This window comes from Dreissena polymorpha, chromosome 4, assembly GCF_020536995.1.
Source record: "Dreissena polymorpha isolate Duluth1 chromosome 4, UMN_Dpol_1.0, whole genome shotgun sequence".
Classification (NCBI taxonomy): Eukaryota; Metazoa; Mollusca; class Bivalvia; order Myida; family Dreissenidae; genus Dreissena; species Dreissena polymorpha.
Genome location: NC_068358.1, coordinates 36,599,324 through 36,611,756, shown reverse-complemented (window position 1 = coordinate 36,611,756; position 12,433 = coordinate 36,599,324). Strand labels below are relative to the sequence as shown.

General features: G+C 37.9%; 1 protein-coding gene across 2 annotated transcripts in view; it reads left to right on the top strand.

Moving 5' to 3' along the window:
• Positions 1-12,433, top strand: part of LOC127879383 (FRAS1-related extracellular matrix protein 2-like) — a 326,727-nt gene that overhangs the window by 106,060 nt on the left and 208,234 nt on the right. For both annotated transcript variants that reach the window (XM_052426164.1, XM_052426163.1), the window contains exons 8-13: positions 2,810-2,959; positions 3,788-3,997; positions 4,767-4,964; positions 8,829-8,993; positions 9,940-10,122; positions 10,725-10,855. In XM_052426164.1, the coding sequence (XP_052282124.1) occupies positions 2,810-2,959; positions 3,788-3,997; positions 4,767-4,964; positions 8,829-8,993; positions 9,940-10,122; positions 10,725-10,855 (1,037 nt within the window). The remainder of the gene's footprint in view (positions 1-2,809; positions 2,960-3,787; positions 3,998-4,766; positions 4,965-8,828; positions 8,994-9,939; positions 10,123-10,724; positions 10,856-12,433) is intronic.

Genomic DNA, 12,433 nt, shown 5'->3' with positions numbered 1-12,433 from the left:
CACATGCGTTAAACCCCATTTTCCCAGAACGACGCTCATTTCTAAATTCTGAGGATTTTCTTCAGACTCTTGACTGTCTAGAAATACCCAGATAATTGGCCAATGGTGTTTTTGTCCCGCCTGCTTCAACCTTTTCAAAGTTTTACTGAGTGTTTTGGTTGTTTTTGCTGACAAAACCATGGTATAATGAACCTAATGCATGAACTGGTCTCCTGTTTTTTATTGCAGTCTATTGCATCTTAAAGTCCCCAGCACATGTTAAATGCATTACCTTGTTTCTACGGCATCTTAGTTTGAAGATCCCCTCTATCACAACAATCATTTGTAAATGTCGGGTGTCAAAAACAACAGTGCACAGCTGCACATGATTTTCAGGGAATTTAAAAACTGCATTGGGAATGTATTTGTGATGTTTTAAGGGGATAAACTTAAGTTGATTTATGAGATGATGGGATTCCTCATTGTGAGCGATACCTGCCACATACCATTACATAGAAATGTTGTTTTTTTGAGATGATGTAGTTACATGGGAAAGTATGCACACATTGTTTAAATATACAGTAGAATTGCAATAACTCGATCTTGCGATTTCTCGAAAACTGGCGATTACTCGAGCATTAAAGGAAGTCCCTAGCATTTTCCTTTATTTTCTATATAAAAATACCCGCAATAACTCAAACATGCGATTTTCGATAACTCGAGGATGTGTGCCGGTCCCTGAATTCACACCTAATTAACTGGCAATTTTTCGAGGACACTTTCTCGTCTGGTCGGTGCTAAAAATATTCGAGTTGTGAAAACAGCGCAATCAAGCAGACAAAAGACGCTTGATTAGGTGTGAAGTTAGTTGCAGTTTGAGAACCACTGCAAATTGTCATCCTTTGAGAAACACTGCAAATTGCCACCAAAGCGCTTGATGTAGTACGCAGATTCTTTCAAGCAACGCCTAACACAGACCATCAGTTCAGGGAAGCAAATGGGTTGCGACAATCTTTAATTCTAGACTTTGCGCAACACAAGTCTGACTGAATGATCATAAAATACAAAGTGTGTAGTGATGATGTTGTTTTTAGTGTTGTTTTTTTTCATGCGCATGTGTGCTTTTTTAATATGCTACATGTTCATTGAATATTGATGTAATATTTGTTATTATACATGTGTTTTGTGTGTATGTTGAATTAATTAAACAAATTTACGATAATCCTTATTGTTTTGTTTATTATACTGTAACCGTAAGCGGTATTTACAAAGCCTTTTTTTCTCTAGCACCGTCTTACATGTAAATAAAGTGTTTGCGGTCAGAAATTGAGCATCATCAACTGAGACAGTGAAAACAAATAATACCATGGATTACTCGAAACCTGCGATAACTCGAGCATCGAGGTCAGTCCAGTTCTTCCTCGAGTTATCGAAGTTTTACTGTATTCAATTCTATTATAATGGTATTATCTAAAGATCAAACTTCCTGTTGGTACGTCACTATGAGGGAGGTAACTTTGGTTTCAGACTCTTTAAGCAATGTATTAAATCCATTGTTAATCATGATGTATTAAATCCCTTGTTAATCATGGTTATTTGTGTGTGTCATTTTGTTGCATAATTCGAATACAGACATTACAAATTTTCAGAATTCAAATTCCATTTTAATTTTGCTTAATAGCAAATATGTAAACAGTGGGAAGTATCATCTTTAAAGTGTTGTCACATATTAGCTTGTGCATTCTGCACAGGCTAATTGGTGATGCCAGTTTCTGCTTTCATTATAGTTTTGGTTTAAAGGAAGTTTCTTCCGAGTAAAAAAAAAAGTTTAGTAAATAAATGCCATCCCAAATTAGATTCTGGGAAATGCACAGGCTAATGTTGGACAACACATTATGCACATGCATTAAGCCCTATTTTCCTAGAGCAAAGCCCATATGATTGAACTAAATGTCTCTAGAGTCACAGTTTCCTATGGGCCTTTCAGAGCTGGGTACCAGGTTTAATCTTAATGTCTCTTTAGAGTCACAGTATCCTATAGGCCTTTCAGAGCTGGGTACCGGGTTTAATCTTAATGTCTTTTTAGAGTCACAATATCCTATAGGCCTTTCAGAGCTGGGTACCGGGTTTAATCTTAATGTTTCTTTAGAGTCACAGTATCCTATGGGCCTTTCAGAGCTGGGTACCGGGTTTAATCTTAATGTCTCTTTAGAGTCACAGTATCCTATAGGCCTTTTAGAGCTGGGTACCGGGTTTAATCTTAATGTCTTATTTAAGTCACAGTATCCAATGGGCCTTTCAGAGCTGGGTACAAGGTTTAATCTTAATGTCTCTTTAGAGTCACAGTATCCTATGGGCCTTTCAGAGCTGGGTACCGGGTTTAATCTTAATGTCTGTTTAGAGTCACAATATACAATCGGCCTTTCAGAGCTGGGTACCAGGTTTAGTCTTAATGTCTCTTTAAAGTCGCAGTATCTTATGGGCCTTTCAGAGCTGGGTACCGGGTTTAATCTTAATGTCTCTTGACAGTCACAGTATCCAATGGGCCTTTGAGAGCTGGGTACCAGGTTTAATCTTAATGTCTCTTTAGAGTCACAGTATCCTATGGGCCTTTCAGAGCTGGGTACCGGGTTTAATCTTAATGTCTTTTTAGAGTCACAGTATCCAATGGGCCTTTCAGAGCTGGGTACCAGGTTAAATCTTAATGTGTCTTGACAGTCACAGTATCACATGAACCTTTCGAAGCCGGAGTGCTATGCCACTGAGGCAGGAGACTAGGTTAAAACCAAATGTCTATGGACAGTCCCTGTATCCTATGGATTCCTTTCAGAGCCAGAGTTCTACTTCTCTGAGGCCAAGTATCAGGTGGACGAGGGTGCCGGTTCCCTGGAGGTGAATGTTTGGAAGACAGGAACCGACCTTTCCCAGCCCTCAAGTGTCACCGTCCTTTCAGGCAGTGCTGGGAGCCAGCCTGCAGAAGGTAGGCACAACTACTGAGCCAAAACAAAGAAATTTCATTGACAAGTGTGTTAAATCATTCAGATTTTTTATTGATCATATGACCTGTCTTGTTTAAACTTAAAGGGATCTTTTCACGCTTTGGTAAATTGACAAAATTGAAAAAAGTTGTTTCAGATTCGTAAGTTTTCGTTTTAGTTATGATATTTGTGAGGAAACAGTAATACTGAACATTAACCATGCTCTAATATAGCCATTATATGCATCTTTTGACGATTTTAAACCCTAAAAATTATAAAGCGTTGCAACGCGAAACGATTGAATAATTTGGAGAGTTCTGTTTTTGTCGTTAAATTTTGTGAAACTACGAAGATTGCTTATATAAGGTATAAAATACGTCAAGAATGTGTACTCGGCGGAATAGCTCAGTAGGCTAAAGCGTTTTTACTTCAGGACTCTGGCAGGACTCCAGGGGTCACTGGTTCGAAACCTGCTCCGGGCAATGTTCTTTTCCTTTTTTAAATTTTTTTCTTTATTTTTTACTGGAGCTTTTATGATCCAATGTTTACATTTATCAATATAAAGCATTTAATGAATAAGTTAAAAAAATGCCAAAATCTGTGAAAAGGCCCCTTTAAGTACTTTGTGAACAGTGTATGACATGTTCTGCATAAGGAGGGATGATTGTTATTGCCATAAGACAGTTACATCTTTGAATTCTAAAGATCTTGATTAAATTTTTGTGTTAATCGTTTTGACAGAGGTATTTAGACCTTTATTATTCCAAATAATACAAGTAATAAATGTTGAATAGCATTATTAATTAAAGTCTTCATGTCTGATCTTCCAGAAGGTGTCGACTACATTCCTGTGATGAAGATACTGGACTTTGTCCCTGGAGAAACGACCAAAACTCTGCGGGTAACCATATTGGACGACCTTGCCAGCCCCCGCCTTGAGGGCCCGGAGACCTTTCACCTTGACCTTCAAATCCCAGTAGGGGGCCGCCTGGCTGAACCCCATAGGACCGTCATCACTATGAACGACTCCCTGTCAGACTGTAAGCATGGAACTGTTGTGTCTGATTAACATTGGAGCCTAGCTTTAAAAAAACAGGGTTTTATGCTTGTTCGTAAAGTGCATGTTGACCCAGATAAGCCTGTGCAGTTTACACAGGCTAATCTGGGACAACATTTTCCGCCTTAACTGGATTTTCTCTATGAAGGGATTGCCTTTGAATAAAAATTACCATAAATGTGAAAAGCATTGTCCCAGGTTAGCCTGTGTGGACTGCACAGGCTAATCTGGGATGACAATTTAAGCACATGCATTAAGCACCATTTTCCCAGAACAAGACTAATTTTTTTACACATATATCCACCATATTCTGTCAAAATATTCTTCATGTACTCAAATATTAAGGTAAATCACATGTGCTCAATCTTAAAACAATTATGTGAAAATAGACCACTAAATCTGTTTACAAGCAATATTTGTCTTAATGTGGTTTATCAATGAAAATATTCTTTTCCAGTTAACAAATGTATGATTATTGATATTACTTTATTAACCCTTTACTACTAAGAAGCAAAGTGAAAATGGTTTTTGCAACCAGCATAAAACCAGAACAGCCTGCGAGTAACTCCTATTCTGTTCAGGTTTTATGCGGTTTGCTGCTCATCAGTATCTAAGGGTTGGAAATAAATCCTTTAAAACTCTAATTTAATAAGAAAGGTCTTCAATTAAATATAACTTTCTAAGGGAATACAAATGCATGAAAATACGTATCTAAGTGTTAAAGGGTTTAAATATTCCTATATTATCCCCAGTGCCCAGGATGCAGTTTGAGGCTGCAGAATACCTTGTACTGGAAAATGAGCGCCACATGGTTGCTGTGGTTACCAGAGTAGGGGACCTAAGCAGCCAATCACAAGTGAGGTGCTACACCCAGTCTGTCACGGCCAAGAGTGGACTGGACTTTGTAGAGCGGCCCAACACTGACCAGTCTCTTGTGGTCTTCAATCCAGGTTCGTGGTAGACTGGTTACCAGTCTCTTGCAAACATGCCAGAATTTTTAAATGCCAAATAGGACATTCCATAAAAAATGTTGCAACATTTGACCAAATAGTACACCTAAAACAATCAAACATTCCACCTTTAGTTTATTCAGTAATCAGCAAATTACTTACTAAAACTCATAATTTCTGGCCAATATTGACGATAAATATGTTTATCAATAATATTGACGATAAATGACCCCTATCATAAAAGCACCATGGTGTTTATAAATCAATGATTTTCTAATAAATTGCTGATAAGGTTTCTAAAACAACACAGATGCTCTCTAGTACCGTATACTTTCACTTGTAAGACGCATTTTTAAGACTCAAATTAATGAGTTACATTGGGGGTCGCGTCTTATAAGCGAGATACTGGTGAAAATAAACGAAATTTTTCAAAATATCGAGTTTACTGGGCTTACGCTAGCCAAGTTGGACACTTGTCAGTTGTTTTGAATCATCGCGGCAGCCATTTGCATTTTCTCTAAAGTCTGTATTGGCCCGTACCATGTATAGGAACGCTATGTTCAGTTACTGATTTACTTGTAATAATATGTATTGTTATTGATTTTTGTTGTCTTTTATTTTAATTTGAATTTTGTTATTTTTGGGGCATAAGACGTTATATTGTCCGTGATTATTCTTAAAAAGTTTGTATCACCGATTGTCTGCGGGCGACATCGTTAAATGTCAAATAAATTGGCCATTATAGTATACGTGTGTAAGCGGCGACACGATGCCAACATGCTTAAAACAACAGCAAAATCAATTCTCAGTTTGAAACTGTCAGTTGTTAAATAAACACGCTGCCGATTACAAGTGCTACTTGGCAAGTTTGTATCACCTGATCGTCTTTGTTCGACATAGTTAATTGTCAATTAAGACATAATTAAGACATAATTGGTAATTAGGGTATCCTCTGAAATAAGTTACCAGTTTGCAAACGTCAATTGTTAAATAAACACGCTTATTCAGATGACCCCCTAATGCTGATGATGCCTTATTTATTAGGTGTCAACAACGGCGGAAGCAAAGAGCGATCGTATGCAATTATCCGCATATGGCTTTCTTCTTGACACGTGATTTTGATCTGCACTTCGGAGTCTATCACTCTATCACGCGAATGGCTAATTTTATGAAAGTAGGCGTTACCTATTGTCGATAGACAATAGGCGTAAAATGGGCGTAAAATGAGCATAATCTAGGTAATAAAACTAAACGCTTTCAAGTATCTGCTTATTAGTTTTCAATACCTGTCAAACAATACAATTATATTTACAAATTACAACTACTGGAATTGTCAAAATGAAATGCAAACGTAATTCTTATGATGTGACATTTAAGTTGAAAGTGCTCCAGTATGCAAAAACACATTCAAATCGTGCAACCGAGCGTGAATTTGGAGTAACTGAGAAAATGGTTAGAGACTGGAAGTCAAAGTTGAACGTTGTATCTAGCTATCAGTTAAGAAAATGCTGACTGTGTTATCGCCGTACGATGCTATTGAGGGGACACTCAAAGAATGGATTATTGACTTACGCAGTAGTGGACCTTTTGTGACTTGTAACACTATTAGGTTTAAGGCGCTTCAGCTTGCCAAAGAGCACGGTTACACGGAATTTAAAGCTTCATGCAGGTGGTGTACGCGCTTCATGAAACGACACGATCTTTTGCTAAGACAAAAAACACATATCACGCAAAAGCTACCAAAGGACTTGGATGAGAAAGTTGACAAGCTTAATAAATACAACATTGAACTCAGAAAAGAGAACAACTTCGAGTTAGGGTCAATCAGCAATATGGATGTCACAACGATGTTTTTCAACATGCCTGGCAATCGGACAGTAGATGTTAAGGGAACTCACACAGTAACGGTGAAAACTTCGAGAAATGATAAGGCTCATTTTACGGTCGTGTTAGCCTGTTTAGCAGACGGAACAAAACTTAAGCCAGCTGTTGTGTTTAGGCGCAAAACTATGCCAAAAGAAAAACTACCATCGGACCTGGTCGTATTTGTGCAAGAGAAGGTTGGGTAGACCAGGATATATCATAAAAGTGGTGTGATGAAGTGTGGTTCAAACACCCGGGTGGATTATTAAACAAAAAGTCTATGTTAGTGTGGGATATGTTTCGCGCACATCTTGTGGATAGTGTTAAAAAACTACTTAGGGAACGCCGTACATACGCACTGGTTTGTTGACTCCTGGAATGAAATCCCAAGTGAAATGGTTATGAAGTCATTTCTAAAGTGTGGTATTTCGAATTCAATTCTAAAGTGTGGTATTTTGAATTCAATGGATGGTACCCAGGACGACGAGTTGTTCGATGATCTTGTGAAAAATCGCGATCAATCTGTGGATGTATCTGCCTGTACGAACTGTTCGGTGAAAGCAATGGTGAGGAGTTTGAGGGATTTTAAGATGACTGATACGATCAATCTTTTGCTTGTGCATTGAAATTACGAACGTAATATGTTTGCTTAAATACGCAATTGTTAGACATTTTGTTGGTTTGATAATTACTTTTATTGCATGAATAATACTTGAAAATAAATTAAAACCCACTAATATATCATGAAATAAACAAATATTATTTACTTTGTTGTTTGATTGTTTTATTTTTCAGACCTGCGTGAATTACTAATTGTATGCAGCGCAAGTTTGAAAAATTCTCAATATGTTACTAATTGATAATTATCTTTAACATACTGCTGTTTTTCCGCCGTTTTTGGCCGATGAAAACAGCAAAATTGGACAGCGTCTTACACGCGGGTCAGTCTTAAATCCACCCATTATAAAGTCCGAAGTCGGGGTGCGTCTTATAAGCGAGGGGGTCTTATAAGCGCAAGTATACGGTAATAGAAATTGTTTGCTAATAGGGAGCATTAAAAGGATAAGAGATGGTATATATGAGCCAGACAGAGCTTGAATAGCGAATTTTATTGTGAACGTATCAAATTTAAGTTTCTTTAGTAATGTCAGGAAAAATTGTCTCATATCAAACACTTGAAAAGCCGGACTGTCCTGCAGAGATCGGGATGTATGGTCTATTATGGTCTTCAGTGCAGGTTTGTTGGAGACTTGATACCAGTATCTTATGGTCTTCAGTCCAGGTTTGTTGGACACTAGTTACCAGTCTCTTATGGTCTTCAGTCCAGGTTTGTTGGAGACTTGATACCAGTATCTTATGGTCTTCAGTCCAGGTTTGTTGGACACTAGTTACCAGTCTCTTGTGGTCTTTCATCCAGGTTTGTTGGAGACTCATTAGTTTTTTGTTGGAAAAAGGTTATTTTTTTATTGGAAACTGCATAGTTTTTTATTTGAGACTGGTTAGTTTTTTTGTTGGCCACTGATTATTTTTTTAGGGTACTGCTTGTTAAAGAATACTGATTGGTTTGTGAAGATAGGCAAGCTTTTACAACTTTAGCATGGACAATTATGATTTGCAACGACATGAAATCTTGCTGTACATTTACCTGTTTAATTTTGATTTGTATCATCAAAATGTAAAACTGACACATTGTTGAAATTTAACTTATTTTGATGTGTAGAAAGAAATGACAAAGGTTAACATTGCTATAAAGCCTATTATAGGTGATTGAAATTAGCAAAAGCGTGAAAGTCCTGCACAGGTTAATTGGACACTGGGCTTGCTCAGATTCTCTTTTCTATGAAGAATGGCCTGTGATTATTGTTGGTCTTCAGGAATGTTATAAAAAAAAATATAAATATTTTGTATAGATTGTTTGGACCATTTCTTTCAGTGACTGATACCTTGAAGATTATATTTGTAATGCTAACAAATGCTTCCCATCTGATTGTTCCTCAACAGGTGACATGACATCCGAGTGTGTTGTTCAGCTTGTTGAGGATTCTGTGCGTGAGCAAGAGCAGAGTTTCCGACTGGTTCTCAGCGCGCCTTCCAGCAGTCTGCCAGGGGGAGCAACTCTGGGCTCCCAGATGACAACACAAGTTGTTATAGATGATCCACATGACAGTAAGTCTTCTGTCTCTCTAGGAGCTTTAATGCAGTGAAATAATGTGTGTGCATTTGAACGTCACTCTGGGAAAATTGGGCTTACTGAATGTGCCTAAACTGGCTAAAGTGTCATCCCAGATAAGCATGTGCAGTGTGCACTGCAAAAACTAATCTGGGATGACAGTTTTCAGTTGTCCAAGAAGGAGGCTTAAACAGTTGACTACTCTCTCTGTTTCATGTCCAGGCCCAAGGATCATGTTTGAGACTACTCTCTCTGTTTCATGTCCAGTCCCAAGGATCATGTTTGAGACTACTCTGTCTGTTTCATGCCCAGTCCCAATGATCATGTTTGAGACTACTCTCTCTGTTTCATGTCCAGTCCCAAGGATCATGTTTGAGACTACTCTCTCTATTTCATGTCCAGTCCCAAGGGTCATGTTTGAGACTTCTCTCTCTGTTTCATGTCCAGTCCCAAGGATCATGTTTAAGACTACTCTCTCTGTTTCATGTCCAGTCCCAAGGATCATGTTTTAGACTACTCTCTCTGTTTCATGTCCAGTCCCAATGATCATGTTTGAGACTACTCTCTCTGTTTCATGTCCAGTTCCAAGGATCATGTTTGAGACTACTCTCTCTGTTTCATGTCCAGTCCCAAGGATCATGTTTGAGATTACTCTCTCTGTTTCATGTCCAGTCCCAAGGATCATGTTTGAGACTACTCTCTCTGTTTCATTTCCAGTCCCAAGGATCATGTTTGAGACTACTCTGTCTGTTTCATGTCCAGTCCCAAGGATCATGTTTGAGACTACTCTCTCTATTTCATGTCCAGTCCCAAGGGTCATGTTTGACACTTCTCTCTCTGTTTCATGTCCAGTCCCAAGGATCATGTTTGAGACTACTCTCTCTGTTTCATGTCCAGTCCCAAGGATCATGTTTTAGACTACTCTCTCTGTTTCATGTCCAGTCCCAAGGATCATGTTCGAGAAGAACCAGTTCACGGTAAACGAGCCTATCATCAAGGGAGACCAGTCGGTCGCTCATATCTCGATTGTGCGACTCGGGGACTTGAGTGAAACTTCACAGGTTCGAGTCTTTACGAGTAGTGGGACAGCCACATCCGAGAGGGACTTCAACTCAGTCTCGAAAGGTTTGCAATTGTTGGCATTCTATGTGAAATCATTTGGAATGTACATAAATTATTGCAGTTATTTTAATTAATTGGGGTTGCTCAGCTTTTTATTCTATTGCACTTAATATGAAATTTTTTCATAATAATTATGCTCAACTGATATATTTAACCTCAAATTTGGTCTCAAAAGGTTTGCAATAGTTGACATTCTATAGTAAATTGATAGGAATTTATATAAATTAATGCAGTTATTTCCCCATTTTGTTGAGATTTGTTTCTTATAACATATAATGGACTTGTCTTTAATTTCAGTGAGTCACTTTTGCATGACATTGCTATTATTTGAGCCTCATTTTGGAAAAACTGGGCTTAATGCATAGGCATAAAGTTTCATCCCAGATTAGTTTGTGTAGTCTGCACAGGCTAATCAGGGACAACACTTTCAGCCTGCACGGAACTTTTAATCAGAAGAAACTTTCTTTTAATGAAAAATATCATTAAAGCGGAAAGCGTAGTTCCTGATTGCACAAATAACCAGTCTGCATAGGCCAATGTGGGATGAAACTTTGCGCATATTCATTAAGCTCAGTTTTCCCAGAGTTTGGCACTTTTTTCTTCAGTTGCTGAGTTTGGTCCTGGAGTGAGCCGCCAACTTGTGGACGTAGAGATCCTGTATGATACAGAACATGAGCAGAGCGAGACATTCACCATGCAGCTTTCACAGGACATCAATATGGTCGCACTTGTTGGGGTGAGTCAATATGGTCACTCTTATTGTGGTGAAACGATATGGTCGCTGTTGTTGATGTGAGTCAATATTGTCGCACTTGTTCGGGTGAGTCAATATTGTCACTCTTATCGTGGTGAGACGATATGGTCGCTGTTGTTGATGTGAGTCAATATTGTCGCACTTGTTGGGGTGAGTCAATTTGGTGGAACTTGTCAGGGTGAGTCAATATGGTCGCACTTTTCGGGTTGAGTCAATATGGTGGCACTTGTTGGGGTGAGTCAATATGGCAACACTTGTAGGGGTGAGTCAATATGGCAACACTTGTAGGGGTGAGTAAATATGGTTGCATTTTTTGGAATGAGTCAATACCATTACAATCATTGGGGCGAGTCAATATGGTCACACTTGAAGAAACGATTCAATATGGTTTCACTTGTTAGAGTGAGACAATATGGTTGCATTAAAGAAGCAATTCAATATGGTTGCATTTGTTGGGGTGAGTTCATATGGTTGAACTTGTTGGGGCCAGTCAATGTGGTCACACTCGTTTAGGTGAGTCAAGATGGTCACACTTGTTGAGATGAGTCAATATGGTCACACTTGTTCGGGTGAGTCAAAATGGTTGCATTTGTTGGGTTGAGTCAATATGATTGCATTTGTTGGGGTAATTTTCCATGGTAATGAGGGCTGGAACAGATTTTTTTTATATTTATTGCAATTATAGCTGTAAATTTTTGTTTTGGGGATTTGGATTGTATTTTATGGTAACGTAAGACAGCGTAACTTAAAATATTTTGTTTATTATTGTAATACATAATAGACAACGATATTCATAAAGATGTCCAGATGTTCAATATAGGTGTTGGATTAACGATGATGGATTAAGTCTGAAAATATAACAAGGATTAATATATTTAACATGTTATACTTGTCTTGAAATATAATAGGCTGATACTAGAGGCCCACATATATGTTAACAATGTAACAATTAGAAATGATATTAACTAATCAATCATTCCATACATAGTGCATACACTAAATAACATAGACATTTATACATAATACAAAACATATAAAACAACAATTACATCATCACATACACATTTACACATTTCTGACCAAATTGTGGATTTGACTTCCATTAACTGCTCTCCCAACTTCTCTCCGAACATGACAATTTAAATGGACTCTAAGTTAAGAATTAAGTGTAAATAGATCTATAGGCATAAAGCGATTGTTAAAAAGAGTAAGAAAAGACAAGTTGCCATTTTTCCTCGGACTGATAAATGTCAATTTCCAAACAGAAATATATTAAGGATACGTTCAAATCAATACATGGACAGCCCAATTACAAGACGATATGAACAATATACAAATGCAGATGAAAAAGACAAAGATATTTACATAGCACATCTACTGCCGTCAACTGTCTGTCCTCAACAGATTGCGCTCGACTGAGATATTTGGCGCGTGCAAATAATAACACACCTCACAGTAAAGGCTATTTAAAAAAGTAACACTCAACAATTTAAAAACAAACATCGATTTTCCAGCCGAGTCACATTGCATCCAGCTGAAAGTAGTAAATGGATCAAATTT